The following is a 17,995-nucleotide window of genomic DNA, read 5'->3' as shown; positions in this document are numbered from 1 at the left end:
TGAGACTATGCTATTAGAGTGTGCAAATCAGTGGAAAGACACTAACACTCTCAGTACAACAATTATAAATGTTCTTTTTAACAATCTGTAAGTGCGAACTAGGAGATAAAAATCCAAACTACTAACTGATATGTTCGGTTTATTTTTTCTGGATGATCTTGCACTATTTTTAATAGTAGCTTGAAGGAAGGCTTTAAAAACTATACATGTTTGAAAGAAGTAATCTGTCATGCAATAACAATTGTACTAAACAGAAAAAGAACAGCTGTTACTGGAAGTTACAGTTAATTGTTGTATTTTCCAGCACAAGGTTGCTTGGTGGGAACAGTGGGGGGAAAAATGCAAGTAACTGCCAAAAAACAAGCATGTGAGGTGAAACTTGAATTTGCTCTCATGAGAACTTTCTAAGATTCATAAGTAACTGAGAAAAGCATGCTATATTTAAATCTCCGGAGATCTATTGTACTGTATAGAGACAGAGCACAGTACACTGTTGGCAGGAGAAAGGAGAACAGAAAATCAGAAAGACTGATGGGAAGGTAAGGGTCATTGAGATGGATGGAGGATAAAACACCTGATGCCACTTCAAGTTGGTTTCTTTTGTGCCTTCCTGAGTAAGTCTGAGGTTCCTAATCTTTCCCTCTCCCCTTGCCCCCACAGAGCAGGTTTTCATGTGCTTTTTAAATAAAATGAGCAAAGCCTGTCTCTGTTACGAGTCTGTAGAGTAGAAGAGAGATAAACTGACTTGAGGCATCTTGTAAGTGCTGTAGGCCAGCTCTGATGTGATATATACATGCCTTGAAAGCCATCTCTGAAGAGAGACTTAAGCAAAATATCTCACCTAGGTTTTGGCCATCGTTAGACCGGTGGGAAAGCTGTGGCAGAAAGCATCCCTAGGCAGGCTGCAGACAGGAACGGGAAAAGGTCCAAGAGGCAAGAGGCCTTGCTCTCTCGCTGTTGTTTGGGTCCTCCTGGCCCAGCAATGGCCATTACTCATATGTGAGCATTTGGCACTGCTTCTGACCCCAAAAAATCTGCCACAGGGTCTGCGCTTCGGGAATACAGCTTGTTAGTCAATGTGTTTTTGCAGCACAAGGCTATAACACACTGTAGGTCGTAATAGGCAGCTCTTTATTTCTTAATATGTCCTTAGGTGCCAGAGGGGAGATTTCTTTATAAAAATAGTACTGGAATGCATTTATTGGGGATTGACTGTATTTATTTTGAACCACAATACATTCATCCAGATCCACAGTCAAAGCTACAAGAAAGTACACTTTCCACTGTACTCTGAGCACTTAGCCTTGCCTGTATTGCCTCCCGTTGTGAGTAATTCCACTGGCTTCTATGAAACAACATGCAGTAGCCAACCTTTAACACCGTACTATTTTCAGGATCATTCTCAAAATTACTTTGGTACTAAGTTTAGCTCTAAAGAACAAACACATTGCTGTTCCACCCCCACCCCACCCCCCAAAAAAAACCCCAAAACCAACCCCCCCAAAAAACAAAACAACAAAGTTGAGCAGTGCACTAAAACCTATATTTTTAGCATTAAAATGAGTAAGCCTGATTACTATTAATTCATTAACCAGAATGTCTTACAGCTGGAAAAACTACTTCTTGCCAACTGTATTAGATTAATTCAACATGAGTGTGACCACTGAATATCAGTTGATATTAGAAAATTGCATAGTTTATGCAAAGTAAAAACACGTTTTTGTTTTGCACAAAACAGATCATGATGTCTGTGTAAGTTTATGGCATGAGATGATTGTGATTGTTCCCATTTTATTACGGAGAGACTGGTCATGGTTCTTTAGTGAAGATCCAGCTAAGTTTTTGTCTCTAAAGCAGGAATTCATTCTTATACTTACAAATGTAAACTATGTAAAATTTGAGGCAGGTCTGTAACACCTTGTTCCTGAATGAAATTCTGGCTTTTGTGAAGTCTGTATGGATTGTGGTATTAGTACCATGTGTCTTCAAAGAATTCACAAATGTATTCAATGAGTAATTAAAACTTTAAAATAACTTTTTTAAGCAAACACAGAACTGACAACAACTTGTTGAGAGCATATTTTAGATATTGCTATGCTATCATGCTAGTGTGTCACTGCTTGCATTTTGTGTGCTGATTACTTCAGCTAAGTAAATATCAGTTATATAGAAATTCAGTACATAGGAATGGCATAAGTAGGAGAAACAAGGTTTTGTGTTGTTTTACAGACAGAACCTATTGTGATCAGAAGGATTTTGAGAAAATGTGCAGCTTTATGTACCTTGATCAATGCACAGCAAGTGCAGGCTGGTCACTCAGTAGGTTGTATAAATAAACTATCCCTTTCTCATTCTTGACCCTAATTCTGCTTTTCCCCATGTTTTCCATGGTGTATTTAAGGAAGCAATACCACGAGGTATACGAAGCCTACTGAATGATAACCTGCCCTTACCATTTTGGAGAAAATCAGTTACTTCTGGTTCATCAGCTGTCTATTTTGATTTTCTAAACAGATATTTCATTTAGATGTTGGCATCAGTGGAAGAATAAGTGCCTTTTAGACCTGAGGGCAGCCCTCTGACTGTTCCTACTTATGTAATCCCCCTCTAGACACCGATGGCTGGTAGCCACCCAAGAGTGCTCCTGCCAGGTATCACCAAGGGGTGAGAGACAGCACACATTGCAAGAGGGAGGAGCAGTCTGCGATTGCTTGTACACACCACCTTGTTTTACGTAGTGCAATTTATCAGTATTCAGGACAGATGAACTAGTTTGTCTGTGCTGCCAATGTAGGGTCTACAGTTAGGAATAATTTCCCTATTGTGCTCTTGATTGTCCTGTATCTGCCTCTGCTCACACCGAGGACTGATTCTGTAAACGCTCCCTCCTTCTTATTGCAGCTCTCCGGATAATGATACAATGCAGCCAAATGTGCATGGGTATAGCTATTAGCAGTTTTTACCCACAGCAGAGAAACGCTGAATCAAATGAGCATTTTCATTATAACAACTCATAAAGGGTTGATATGGTCTCTGGGCAACCTGAGTTCATTACAGTTCTGTAAGTTTTCTTCAAAAACATAATTAAAATTGGAATTATGCTCCCTCAAGTATACAGCATCATCTGACTTTGAGCCACAGCAAGCAGAGCTTTGCTCAGCCTGCTAATTCAGCTCCTTTGCTGCCATGAATCTGGCAGGGAGTATGACAAAGGCGTGCAGTGGCACAGGCCTGATCTGCCCAAATACTGGGGCAGATTCTGACCATGATATTTTCCAGACTGCTTCTGTGGATTCCTTGCCAAAGTGCACAGGCTGTTACTGGCAACATGAAGGGTTCCTCCCTTCAGGAGTGAAATTGGAGAAGTGTAGAATTCTAGAGCAGAGCAGTAGGCATTCAAAGGGAAGGGCACCCCGGAATAAGTGCATTGAACTAGTATCCTGAAGTTTTGCCATGAAAATAGCTCGGTAGCATCACTGAATGGGATGTCTCTTTTATTCATAATCACCACCAACAACCATATATATGTGTACATATTGGGAATGAACTTTGATTTAATCGGATACATTCAACTCACAATGATTCAGCAGAAATAATTCCATTTTTCAAGGCTGGATATTTAGGAAGTGGCCTATGTCCAACCACTGCTGTTTGGCGAGAGAGAACCGCTTCAGAACTCTGCAGAAGCGGGCCTTTGGGAATTCAGACCTACGACTAGGTCTGAGACCAGTTTCTAATTTTAATTACTGCTACCAAGATAAAAATTACTCCCACAAGGCAAATGAAATCCCCCCATGCAGATCAGCAGCAGAAGGCCTCTTTAAAGCTTATACAGATGTAGGCCTTGTCCTGACCTCTGCACAGCATAGGCCGGCAACAGAGGCTTATCTCCACAGGAATGAATTTTATCCAGAAAGCACAGTGGAAGATGTTCAGATTAATATTCTAGATTAGCCTTTTCATATTGGGTAGTATAAAGGTCAAGTAAATAGTTTAAAAGTAACTGAACATTACTGCTGTGAAGAACCTATACAGAAGTACAGCTTTGTCTTTTTTGGTGTGGATCTTATAACATTTTACTGGTTTTGATAATATTCTGAGTTACTTAACCTCATCACTGATGAGCTGATTCCATGCTGTTCAATTAGTGGCTCCATAAAATTAAGTTATTTAAAAATACTTCAATGGACATTTAGGCAATTTGGGTATTGTTCTTAATTTTCAGACAAGCCATTATTAAATAATGGCTACAAGAAGTGAGCAATGCTCTTACACATTAAATCAGCACTGAATCAATTAGTTACAAAACTGCATGCATAGGTAGTTATCTATTTTCAGTCAATTAGGCAACATGATTAAGATCATATGTGTTGAATTAACAGGTCAGTGCATAATCTTGCTACAACTTAATCTAGAATATAACTTGATCTGAAAGACATATGAAAAAAACAACAATTTACCCTTCCCACTCCCAAGTTCCCAGTTTTGAATGCGATCAGCCCAGTGTTTCATGGAAAGTGTTCAGTTCTGAACTTGTCTTCTGTATAGCTTTTCTGCTTTGAAATGTGAATTTCTAATTGAGGCATTCAGGTTTTATAACATGGTCCAAACAATCATTCGCATAAAAACTGCACAAGACAATGAGAATTCTTTACTTCTTACTCCATATTGGTTAGTTCGTATTTATCGTATGTATCATTTTCTTCTCCTGGCTGAGTATCTGAATGATGGATTTCAATAAAAATTATGTAGATCATTGCTCCAAGTACGCCTCCCAGCATAGGTGCAACTATAGGGACCCACCACCAATTGTTTCCAGCCCTGTAAGACACACACACAGACAAAAAAAATAATTGTTATTCTAGTGAACACCCTGCCTTATATCTGGCAGTGAACAAACATGAAGGTGTGACACTTGCTATATTGTAGACCTTTCTATTTTGACTCACATTTCTGTAAAGGGGTGAGACCCCTGTCTGTCCTACCCCTGTTGTGGTTGAAAGGCTAAGTAACAACCACAAAGCACGTTGGTCTACGTGCTGTATTTGTGCCTTAGAAACAAGGCCTCTTTACTGCATGTCTGTTTTTGGGGGCAGGGGATAATTTCTCTCTTGTGGAAAACAGGCTTCATTGACTTACAACGAAACAAACAGGGACATATTTATGGCACAGCAGTCTTGACTGATGCTGTTGCCAGATGCTCATGAATAGGTTTTCAGGAGTGATTGATGCAAATGCATGTTGCAAAAATGCGTCACCTCATCTGCATGGAAATTTGCAGGTTCAGGTCTGCAAAGTATATATGGTGTTCCTCTTGACAAATATAACAGATTATACCTGATTTTAAGTAGATTTGCCTTAAGGACTGTAATAAAACACTGACTGTAAAGTAGATTATACTTGACCAGAGCAGTCAAGAATCAAATTTCATGATGTACTGTCTCATCCCTGCGTTTAAAGTGTGGGGTCTTTCAGTAAGAGGTAGATAAGCATTTAGAAGTTTTATACACCTAAAACTTAATCATTTTTAGAATGGCTGTGTTCAGTAAGAAAGTCTGGTATATTGACTCCACTGAAATGTTTACATTCACTTTGCACAATTACTAGGATTTAATTTTAAATGTGAAGATTTATGAACATTTTTAAAGAAACAAGTCTACTGTTAAATGATATAAAACAATAATTAACAACCTCCTTATGCAGGAGACTTGGGCTTGTAGAATTACTCTCCCTTTCTGGAGGTCTACATCCAGACAGTAAATTACTGAGTACTGGTTTCAGAGCACAAACTTTCCTAACTGTACTGGTGCATGAAGGTTTTTTTGATTCAGTAACATGCTGTATTAATTGAATATGTGAGTCTGCAGTGAAAACCCAGCCACCTCAATTTCATGCATATTGAAAATGGAGAAGTAATGTATTTTTTTTTCTCTCCCAGAAATACAAAGGGACAAATTAATCTGTGAGAAGAACTTTACAGGAAGATGCCAGGGGAATTTTTAAACTGTAAGGATAATTATGCAGCACTCATTCTATAGACGTATGGAGAAGTGAACTCATGGTTAAGAAAAGAACAGAGCTAATCTCAGTGCCCTGTTCGTGATAATATTACTCCTTGTTCAGAAATGCCTTGAATGTGTATGTTTTGCCTTTGGAATTATTTATGTTTTGCCCTGAGGATATAAAAAAGGTCCTGATATTGTTCTACTGTGTTTATAGATATGTCTGTTGTTGAGTCATGAATGTCTGAGCCCCTGAATTCCTGGAACAAGCACGGACTAAGGTTTTATTGACTTCATCAGTACAACAAAATCTCTATCAAGTACTTGCATGCATTCCTCTGTGTGTGCCCGTGTGTGTACGTCAGCATATGATGGTGTTTCTGGCAGGTTTTTCTAGTCTTGTTCCATGAACTGACATGTGCCTTGTTGGCTCCTGAATGACCTTCCCCAGATTGTGGCCTGTATTTGCACCAGCTGCTGTCAGCTGCACTTTAGGCACCCTCTGCTAAGGCAACGTGTGTAAAGTCTTTATAGAGGGCGATGCCAAACCTGAAACAAGATCAGGACACAGCTGAGTTACAAGTTTCCATGACGCTCAATCCTCCTTCACTGCCGCGGGAGCAAGAACTCTTTGTGACAAGCACAGACAGCTTCACCAAAGCTCCCTTTGGTTGCCCTATGCCCTAGCTTATAGCTTTGCTGCCAGGTTAGGGGGAGGGCATCCAGCTATGCCTGGGTGGCCATCAGGTAGCTTTGCTGTGGAGCAGAGCAGGATGGAGCTGGCTGTGAAGGGCAGGAGGTGGTGTGCAGGGCGGGCAAGGGGTGCTTGTGTTAACTACAAAAATTTCTGGGAAGCTGCAGCGTTTAAGCTATATGGACTGGGAGCCGTGGTCCGTTTTAGGCTGGCAAAAGGGCATCTTGCCTAGCCAGCTGCTGCTGGGCGGTGGGATAAAGCAGTTTGCTTAGGGAATGCCGGGATAATTCAGCCGTTCGGCAGCGTGGAACGTGTCTGGCTACTGTTCCATGCTCCGGGAAGAATGCAAAATATTTCCGAGACCCTTGGCAGTCCGCATCCCTGTGCAGGCGAGAGGTGCGGCTGCTGACCCTTTCCCAAACGCCGTTCAGTTTAGCCCGGGCGACGTGTCCCCAGTACCGGCGGCCACGAGGTGTCACCGTTACCGCGCCGGTGGCTCCGGGCGCTGCCGGGTGCGCTGCCCGGCACAAAGGGACCCTCGTACCCAGGGGCAGATGTGCTATGGCCAGCTTCAAACGCTGCTGGGAATTTACTGCTCTGCGGGGCCCTTCCTGGCGTTCTCATTGCCGTTTCACCCTGTTACGCTTGTCAAAATCCAGGCTGGGGTTTGTACTCGGAGCGCTGCTGCCTTCTCACTGCAGACAAAACTGCGGTGTCCACCATTTATCTTAAACTTGTTAAGCATGTGCTTAAGAAAGGCTCCTGGTTATCTCCGTGGTTTTAGGACAAACAATTAGAAATGTTTAGGTCTCTAAAACCAGCTGTTCCCTCTAATGATGGGGACAGTTGCCACCCGTGACGCCTACCCCAGTAGGTTGAGCAGTTTGCAGGAACAGGCCACAGCGCTGGCTGCATCTGCTGCATGGAAAATGGTGCTGTCTGTAGGGTGCTGGAGGGACACCCCCTTTCCAGCTGCACTGGGTCAGAACAGCTTCTGATGGGAGCTTTTAATGAACACAGATCCAGGTGCACCATACCATAGCCTGTGTCCCTTAACTTGGGTCTCAAGGAAACTACACCTTCAGGCACCTTTGTGCAAAATGTAGTAACAGCAACGTTTAGCAAACTCCTGCTTAGCTGCGTCTCTGTCCTCTGGACAACGCCATGGTCCAGCAGATGTGCTCCCTTCCAGTCTATTTGAAGTTCCCTGCCTGAGAACATGGCAAAACCAGAATTCACTGGACCTGCAAGCACAAAGGAGGGTAGAGGGTATTCCTCCCTGTGAACCAGTTATCTTCATGTTTAGAGCATTTGCTTGGGATCAGGGTGTAGGGAGTCTCACCCTTTGTATCTGACCTGTTCTGAAGTAGGGCTGGCCTGGTCGTCCCTGGCTGCTCTGCAGGCAAACTCGCACACTCACTGATGCACACAGGGAGCGACTCAGCCGCCTTGCGAGGTCCTCCTTGTTCCAGTGAGTGTCCAGTGTCTCTTCGGGATTTCCTATCACTCGGTTTGTGCAGTGCTCCCTTGTGTCACTGCGGAGGTTTCATGCTTAGGTCCCAGTTCTTGGGCATGCCTTTTACCGGAGAGCTTAAGCACCTTCCTCACAATTGTGAATTCCATTTAAGCTGAGACATCTAAGATTTAGCTGTCAGCTGTAGCTGCATCACTTCAGCCTCTCATGCACATGTAATGCCAGGAGAGCACCAGGCGGTTCAGGACCCTAGCCACAATCGCTCAGGCTTTTCCCATGGCCTGCAACTGATGCACAGCTTCCAGCTGCCCAACTGAGCTCAAGTTCCCCTGAAGTTCCACTTGGATCTGTACTGTAGACAAGAACATATTCCTGTTGGATCATTCCCTTGAACTTTGCTATAGCTGTAGCCTTAAAACTGAAGGTAGGGAAGAAGACTTTAAGTTTACCCTAGCAATGACCAGAGATCTTGTATCTTGTTTTTTATGTTTCCATTTTCAAATTTCTTAGTATAGTCTTCACAGTGGGGATGCATTCCCTCTCTGTATATAAATCCTAAAACTAAATTAAGGAAGAGCTCGTATTGCTACAGATATAGTTTGCTGGTGGTTTCTTAAATGTAAATAAGTAAGACCTTTCTGTTAGAGAGGGGGTGAGTTCACAGGTATTCTGTGACTAGACTACAGTACAATTGGGCTTCCAGTCTGTTCCAGCAACATAATAGCCAATTTAACAATATATTACAATTTTAGCACACGACACTAATTAACATCATAGTCAACAACTACTTGCATTAAATAGTCATGAAAGAGGAGAATCCTAGGTATAGGGTGTCACTCTGTGTGCTGCTGCCTTTTTTTTCCTTAAATAAAAGTGTAGTCTAATGGTACAGTGGCAGGAGGTGCTGGGAAGGAAAACTTTGGAGGTAATCAGGGCGAAGAGCTGACGTCCTGCCAGTGGCTCACCAGAGCTGCACTACATCGGAGCTTTGGATCTGCCCTATGGCATGACTCGCTGCCTGTTTTTTCTATGCCATGCCTAGCTTTTTGTTGTTGCTATTCAGATGAAGCTTTGCTACTGCTCTCCTCTAAGGCACATGATTTGTGTAGATGGAAGTCATACTAAATAAATACAGATTATTTGTACTTGGTGAAGTAGCTAAAATGAAATCTCTATTAACCAGAGCTCTCTAGTGGTCTACAGTACTTCTGGAGATTTCGACTTGTAAATAAATGGAAAAACAAACTGTACAAAAATAAACCGAAAGATCTACCTCCTGATGACAGATTACTCTTACTTAGATATCCCAGAGTGCCTCTTACACTGGATATGTGTAAGCTGTGGATTTGATGTGCAACTAATTAGCTGTGCATTTGGCCAGCCAAAACTGTGTGCGTGCACACACGCATGCATAGGGATTTGAGAGTGTGCTCTGAAATGTGGGAAAATGAAGGGAGCTTGCTTTCATTCACTCCTTCGCTCCCAGGCAGGAAATCAGGCTCTTAGATTGTTGTGTATTTCTGCAATAACTCGGTAGGAATAATAGCCTAAATCAATCTGATATGTCTGTGTTTTTTACAGCACTCAGTAAATACTTCCAATAAATATTCCCACCTAACTCTCTCACGATTTCCTTTTTTTTCTGAAAGCTGCAGGACCAGAGAAGAAAGCGCTTTTATATTTTCAGTGACCTCTAAGAATCTTTGATATTTTGGGAAGGGTCTGCTTGAAACAATGATTGATATTGGGGATAATGTGTGTTTGATTTGCCCTAGGAATAGGAAATCCTTTTTAAAGCCCAGTTCCTAGAGGATGTCTGGCTTAAAGTGCATGAATAGCTTCTTCTGGTATGCAAAGAATTACCTGTATGTATATAAAGTATGACTTGGTACCATGTTGAATCAGGATCTTGCTTTCCTACGAACCAGTTTTAGTTGAGAGCATTTTACTTCATATCTAGGCATACTTACGTGAATACTTCCATCCCCCATCCTGCAACGGCTGTGAAGAGCCTTGGGCCTAGATCCCTGGCCGGGTTCATGGCACAGCCACTGTTCATTCCCAAGGAGCACGTAAGAACGATTATAAGAAGTCCTACTGCAATTGGCTCCAGGCCCTTTGGTACGCTGTTATTTCTGGTGTCAAAAATAGCAAATACAGCCAGAAGAAGAACAGCTGTTGACATCACCTGGCCAATGCAAAGAAAAGAATTTGTATAAATATGTGCAGATTCCTTCCAATAATGAAAAGAGGGGTTATGGCAGCTTGGAGGATTGTGGTGGCTTAGAGCTGGTATTTAAATTTATCCCACCATACAGAGTAGCAACATTTTGAACCCGGTGCCCCTCTGCCTCACACTAATAAAAAGTTTTAATATCTGTGCTGAAAGGAAAAGATAAGGAATGTGCTGAGTACATTTGGGGGGAAAAAAAAAAAAAAAGGAAAAAGCAACAACCTGGTGTGGAAAGAAAAGGGATTTAAAAGGCATCTCCTGTGTGAAGTCTAATGCTTTGTTTCCACATTTTTTCCTATCAATATAACACTTCCATTTACTTGATTTTTTGGTAGTTCTGCTATGCCAATGCAATCAATTACACTGATACCAAAGTGTTTTATTTGACTGTATCCTGCACTGATAAATGAGACTACATATGTGTGTATAACTCTTTATCCAAGTATTGCATAACATAAGAAGAAAAAAGTGACGCCTACAAAGTCAAAACTGAGCACCTAAAACATTAGGAATTACCTAAATTAAGGTTGTATATATAACTAAAATGTGCATTCTGTATTGCATATGCTAACTGAGCTGATGAAGTTAATTTTCTTGGAATTACTTTGATGGAAGTGATGCTCTTTATTTTTTAATTGATTTAAATTGAGTGCTTTGTAAATGTCAGTTTTGCTAATAATTAACGTGGGGAAAAACAGACAAAATTTTCAGTGGTGTCAACACATTAAATTCCTATATTGATTTAAAGAAGTTTAAGTTTGGGGGGTTTAAAGATTATTTTGGTTTCATCTGTTTTTAATTTTGTTTTTAAACATCCATGGGCAAAAAAGATTTTCTGGAAAAGTCTGCTGACTGATCCAAAGACCAGAATTGTCTGTCTTACAAAATTTCAAAACAATGTTTGGATTTTTTTGAAGCCAAATTGAACAATCTTCAATCTTTTACGTAAGAAATTCCTGTGCTCCAGTAATCCCTGGTTTTTCATAGCGTGCTTATGCAGTATTTATTTCACATATGCCTGAAGAAGATGGTTAAACTGATCAAAGTAGGCAGAAGATATCAAACAGTGAAAAATGAAGTTTCATGAATGGGATTAGAGGATGCAGATTGGAAATGGAGATTTTTTCAGATTCAGTCATTTGAAAAGTAACATATAATACAAAACTATTTGCAAAGAGAAGGTTGGAGAGGAGTCTTACAGAAGCAAAAAACTCAGTTGTTCAAGGTGTGTTAAACTGTCTGCTTAAGCATTGCTTAAGAAACACTAGGCCTGCAAAACGGGCTAGACTTTGACATAAATGGACATGGCTCTGCTGAAGCTTTTGTAGAAACATTGATTTATGCTGGGGAAAGCCTCTTATACATATTGCATTAAAGACATGTAGAGTGCAACAATTAATATGATGTATGTGAAAAGAACAACTTGAAATGATCTTACTTGTAAAATACGACTAAAATGTAACCCCCACAAACAGCATTGCATTCTCATTGCTATTGTACACAGTGATATATGACCAAAACCATGAGATTCATCATACCCATTAGAGACCTTTTTTTTTTTTTTTTATTACTGCTTGGTTTTACAGTTTTCAGTATGTTTAATTTGTAGAATCAAGACAGCAAGTGCACTTACCTGATCTGCAAATCCATTTATGAGGGAAAGATACGGAGCAGGATACGTTGCAAAGATATGTGCTGTTGCATTAGGTCCTGTGACTTCAAGTGTTCCATTGCTATACTCCATAAAGGCATCTATAGAAAACAGCCATTACCTGGATGCATTCCTCCATGAACAGTAGATTTCCTAGGACTAGAATGTATGTGATAGGTCTGTGCGCTTCACATTCTCAGCTGAAATCTATGCTTTTTTCTGGGAGCAAATTAATGGATTTGAGGTAATTTACTAATCACACCCACCTCCTGTGACTTGAAGTACTCTTCTTATGGACACCAGCTTTCACCATGGGGCTGGTTTTTCCGCTCCCCCCCCTCATTACTCCAAACTCAGCGCCAAGGAGTATTTTCTGATTCTGAACGTAGTTGCATTATTCAGTAAGCGGTCCTACATTTGGCATGATGCCCCTATAAATTCATAGTGTTCTGATTGTACTGTTGTGGATTCCCAGCCGCCAGGAATTGTTGTATTCCATTTGACAGTTGTGCAACGACAGCTTCTGGGAATGATCTCTCCTGAGAGACCTCCTTTTTTAAAGGAGTTTGAATTTTTCACTCTGTGTGGGCTTTACACCCAACTGCTATGCTAGTCAGCCAAGACAGGAGAGGGGTGGCAGGGCCCAAAACTTCAGTTCTTAGTATACTTAAGTTAGTGCATTTTTATATGTGTTGTAAACATTTATTTATATTGTAAAAACGTGTATATTTATGTTAGACTATTTAAAACGTATTTGAAGTAGTATAATATGACTTCTGTACTGAAATAATTCACTGCCTTGACAAGCCCTGAAATGGTAGAAATAAGAAGACACTAAGATGAAGCACTCAAAAATCTCCGTAGGCAGGCATGAATAATTAACACTATGCCTTTATTTCACGAGTGGGTCCAGTGATAAGGTGATACTTGTGGGTAGAGAAACAGCTCCCCATCTCCCATGGGAAGGCATGGTGAGGATCATTAGCTTCTCCTGAAGATAGCAGACAAACCAATTTTTCCTTGCCTCTGTTTTTTCTAGCTTTGCTTATAGCCATGATGTGGCTGCAGAGAGTATTTAATTGTTAACTGTGGTCAGGCTCTCTCATTTGCAGCGTCAGATAATTTTGTTGCATTTAACTATTAGAAAAAAAGGATAAGAAAATTTCTATGCTGTGGATTATTTTGTACACCTTTGGAAAGGCCCCATGTTCAGCAGCCTAGCATGTCTATTCATGGGCGTTGCTGAAAATGAAAGCACCTAGCTCAGATATGTGTGTGTGTGGGGAAGATGATGGTGTTGAGCACCTTTGTCTATATTTTTACTGGTGAGTTTTCAGTGGACCTCAGTGAGTACACAACTCTCTTACAAATTTGCAGGAAGAAAGAAATACAGAAGAGGTTTGGGAATTAAAAAGAGCAAGAGGAGGGCAAAGTACTTGAGCAGAGATAGGGACATGAGAAAATCCTGCGCTCCTGAATAACAGGAAGAAGTCTCTAACCCTAGCCCTAGGTCCCCTGTCTTGGCTCCCTATCCTGCTGCTACTCTTTGGCAGAACACAGCAAATCCACCCCCAGCCCCATGTGCATGTCGGCGTACTGCTGCGTCCTGGCCACAGCCTTAATCCTGGCTGCCTGGCTTGAGGGGGACTTGGATTCAGATGCAAATCCTGTTCTGGACTCCCACAGTCTCCAAATTATGACACTAACCTTAAAACAAAAACCCAACCCTCCCCTAAACTCAAATAAACAAACAAACAAAACCCCACTAAACCCAAAAGAGCACAGTTCCTGAAGATTTTTCTGTTCACGATTGCTACTGGTACTGAGCACCTAGCTGGCATACAAAAAAGCATTTCCATTTTTATACTTTCTCTGTTGCACCTAGATCCAGCACTGTCTGCAGGCGTAACACCCATAGGAGAGATGCTTTGGATGAGGTGAGCAGGGTCAGCAGAAGCAGAGTTTTGGAGTAGGCGATTGAAGCAACTGATCCAACTGAGTGTATTGATCAAGTCAGGAAGTCTGTTACTAGGGTTTTTCCTTTTGTGGCACACCATGTAAAAGCAACATGCCTCAAGGATGGGGTAATTTTTTTTTTCCTTTCCCCCACCCTTCTAATATGTGACCCCTTTATCACTCTACCTGGAGTTCATTGCCTTGGAGAGCTACCTCTCTAGGGTGGTCTGAAGTTTAGTCAGGGGGGACTTGATCTCATATCCTGTAACCTCAATGAACGATGTTGGTGATACTTGCCTACAGGCACTTGGATCAGGTCTTTAATGTTTTTAATTTGCTTGGAAGATGAATAGCCCTATATCCTGGCTATTAAGTAATTTAAAATCCTTACTGAGAAATACATGCTCTCAGAGTATCTGATTTCCCCTGAATAATTTTTCTAAATTTCAGAACATTTCTTGGAGTATTATTGTTTCAGAAAAGTTGTAGGATACCTGTAATGTTTGAGCCTTTTTTTCCCCTTCAAACTCTTTATACTTCTTCCTTTCCTCTTTATTGGCTTTAGCTTCAGTCCTGCCATTAGCCCTGTGTGAAGTCCTCTGCCTGCTTGGCATTCATTGAAAAACTGAGGCCTCAGAGACTGCCTGACCTCTAGGTTGTCCTGTGAGCATGTCTAAGGTGCACTCACCGTAATAAATCCCAAAGACAGCTGCTGCTCCAACAAATGCTCCCAGGAGTTGTGCTAATATGTAAATTGGTAATTTGGTCCATTTTAATCTTCCAGTCACGCACATGGCTAATGAAATGGCTGGGTTTATGTGACCACCTGAAAAATAAATCACCACATAAGTCATATGGATGACTCGGATACATGAGAATAGGTGAAGGGTTTGTTTAAATGTGGACACTTTCGAGCACAAGACTAGTACATGCTTTTCTAGATGTTATTTTGCAATTAAATGCTGACTGCAATTAAACTTAAACAAGTTGGATGGAATTAGAGTGGGGGGGAGGGGGAAAGCCACCAAGATCCAGTTTCCCTCTTGATGTCTGCAGACTGAGCTATTTATCAAACTGCTGCCCTACAGTATATAATCTATAGATCTATAGACAACTTTTCTAGAAAAAGCCTAAATCTGTCCTATTGGTTGTAATGGGAGGGTCCATCGTTCTGCACATGTTTTTTCTCCTCAAGAGTCGGCTTTTTATTTTTAAGGGTGGATTGGGGCAGTAGAACATTCTTTCAGTTTAGCAAGCATGTATTAAGATTAAGGACTATTACTGGCTTGATGATATATCTTGAGGCAGATCTGGAGTACCCTGCATTTAACTAGTGTTTATGTCCCTGTCTTTGACCTGGTCATGAACATAAAATAATGTTAAGGCTGTACAGCTTCATGCTGACTGTTGGTGAGCTATGCCTACGTGGGATCTGGGGATAACAGTGCGTAGTTCTTCATTACAGGTTTTCATCAAGCTCTTACACCCTTCAGAAAGGTCCACAATAAGGAAACTGATAAAGTAGCTGTGCTGAAACGGAGTTCTATTTCCTGTGGAATTTCCTTCCTTTATATTTAGGAGTAGCTACACCTAAAGTCACACATGGAAAAGATTTCAGCAACATTGGAATTCTCTGTGAGAATTTAAGTTTCTAAAATACATTCATTATTATATCACAAGTTAGTCACTTCCCTCAACATCTTTTATCAACATGGAAAAAATGTGTTGAATGCTTTTGGGGTTTTTGCATTTTTTCCAAAACACTTTTTGCATTTTTCACTTCTTACAAGTACGTAGCTGATACTTAACAAGTACAAATTGCCAAATAAACAGATGAAACAGTACTCCTCAGTAAAAATACAGTAAACCCCAGGTTTTGCAAAGACCTAGGGGATCCATTGCTTACTTTCCAGGTAAAGTCTAATTTCAGCCTGTACAGTTATCAGAATAAAATGGCCTTTGTCTTTAATAAAATAACTAAAAGAGCGTGACCTTTGTCTGTCAAAAGCCTAGTGATAGAGAAAGGGCCTCTATGTACAGTTTCTGTGTTTGTTTGCACTTCAGGTCAGTGAGTCATTATCTTGTGAAATCCAGGCACCTTTGATACATAATGAACTGACAAACACAGATAATGAGCTGGATAAAACCTTCTTTGTATCATTTCCAAAACTCTGACCTAGTAGCATCAGTCTTGAATTAATTTTGAATTCCTTACTGTGTTTCAAATTCTTCAGCACAGAGCAAATAGATGGATGGCACCTTATTTAACAACCCTTCATGTGAATGTTGATAAATTGTTGTCTTGTCTTTTGTTCTTTACTCCAGCTGGAATGAACCATTTTCCTTTCTTTCAACACCTGATATTGTTCCCCACCTGTGTATAATACAGGGTGATTGTGATGGCCAGGACAAGTCATAATAATATTAAGATCTCTGATTAACATTACATCTGGAAAGGAAAAGTCTAGTTGAAGGCTCTCATGCTGACATAGGGAAGTTAAAAGCTTCTTGGTTCCTATGCCACTGGTTAACCCAAGTTTAAAAAAAAAAAAATGTCCCCTTTGGACAGTGCATTCCCTACTTTTTTGTAGTTGCAGTGATCATGTTAATTAATTTGTTTCAAATGTTAAGTTGGAAAAAACAGTGGGAAATTATCTAGGTAATATAGAAGAAAATTAGATAGAGGAAAAGCTAAAAGGGGAATTTTCCCCTAGATAAAAACGCTCAAATTCACCAAGTGTACAGACTATGTATTTTATGCTACCATGAATTTAGAATTTCAAAACAAACTGATGCAAAATATTTTAGCAGTACTTAAACATGAGACTTCATGGCCAAAAAGGCACAGAATTTGCTAACAAATTTTGTGGGAACTGATGTTCTAAAACGTCTACTAGTAATCATATGCTGGATAATCACAGCCTATTGAAATATCTGTTCCTATTCTTCCACAGAGAAAACGCACTGCAGGCAGAATCCTTTGTCATGGGAAAACCACAGGAAGCACAATACTACAACATCTGCAACTGCTCTGCCCTGTTGGGATTGAGCTCTAATCTTCTATCTAGTGGAGATGAATATCCCTTAAAGATTCAAACATAGGGCAGGTTAGTGTCTTTCCAGGGTTTTGTTGTGAGTTTTGGGTGGATTTTTTCATGATACTGCCTTAGGAGAGTTTACCTGCCTACATGTAAACCAAAAGCTGTAGTTTAAAGGTATTTAGGTAATAGGAATGTACTGCTGAATTAACTTTGTGTGGTATTAAGGAACCGTTCTGGTCTGTTTCAATGACAGTAACAAGACCACCTGTTTTGTGGTACCTTGAGCACTTTCTAATGTGAATTTAGAAACCTCCTCATGCATGGTGCCTCTATAAAAGAGATTGTAAAGGAGAAGAGAATAGGCCATGCTAATTTTTGCTATAGCAACTACTTATAATGGCCTAGTTATATGTACAGATATTTGCCCAGATGGACATTACCCTCTTTATGAAGGGTAAGAAATGTCTCTATGAGAACTGGAGTACAAAGGCACCGTTTACTTTAGGAGAGTAATATAAACTCCACATACAACATGGAACATTATGTATTATAATACATAAAATATGTATTGTTACAACTTAGAGTTTTCTATTTTAAAGGGAGAATTTAAATGTTAAAAGCAGTTATGCTGATGTTTCTGATATTAATTTGTCCAAAAAAAATTGGTGGAAATAGCAGAGAAAGCACCATCCAATATGGCACATGTAGACACTGATTAGCTAGCCAAGCTACAGACAGAGGACAGATGCCTGACCAATATACATTGGGGACATGTTATAGCAGAAACAAGGGCAATGCATTGACATTGTATCACAGAATGGATCTCTAGTACTGAATCTTTTTGCTGTTTCTGTTTTCTGTAATCTGCTGCTTCTGTGAATAAGCAAACAGATAGGAGCAGACTTGCTACTGCCTGTCATAGGACGTGAGGAGAGAAATTGCAC

General features: G+C 40.5%; 1 protein-coding gene across 2 annotated transcripts in view; it reads right to left on the bottom strand.

Annotated features, from left to right (window-relative positions):
* Positions 1-3,477: 3,477 nt before the first annotated feature.
* Positions 3,478-17,995, bottom strand: part of AQP9 (aquaporin 9) — a 29,392-nt gene continuing 14,874 nt past the window's right edge. For both annotated transcript variants that reach the window (XM_037393491.1, XM_037393492.1), the window contains exons 3-6: positions 14,699-14,836; positions 12,037-12,155; positions 10,141-10,358; positions 3,478-4,821 (exon numbers count right to left, since the gene is read on the bottom strand). In XM_037393491.1, the coding sequence (XP_037249388.1) occupies positions 4,659-4,821; positions 10,141-10,358; positions 12,037-12,155; positions 14,699-14,836 (638 nt within the window). In that variant the 3' untranslated portion in view covers positions 3,478-4,658. The remainder of the gene's footprint in view (positions 4,822-10,140; positions 10,359-12,036; positions 12,156-14,698; positions 14,837-17,995) is intronic.

Source organism: Falco rusticolus, chromosome 7 (genome assembly GCF_015220075.1).
Source record: "Falco rusticolus isolate bFalRus1 chromosome 7, bFalRus1.pri, whole genome shotgun sequence".
Classification (NCBI taxonomy): domain Eukaryota; kingdom Metazoa; phylum Chordata; class Aves; order Falconiformes; family Falconidae; genus Falco; species Falco rusticolus.
This window is presented reverse-complemented; position numbering and strand designations above follow the sequence as displayed.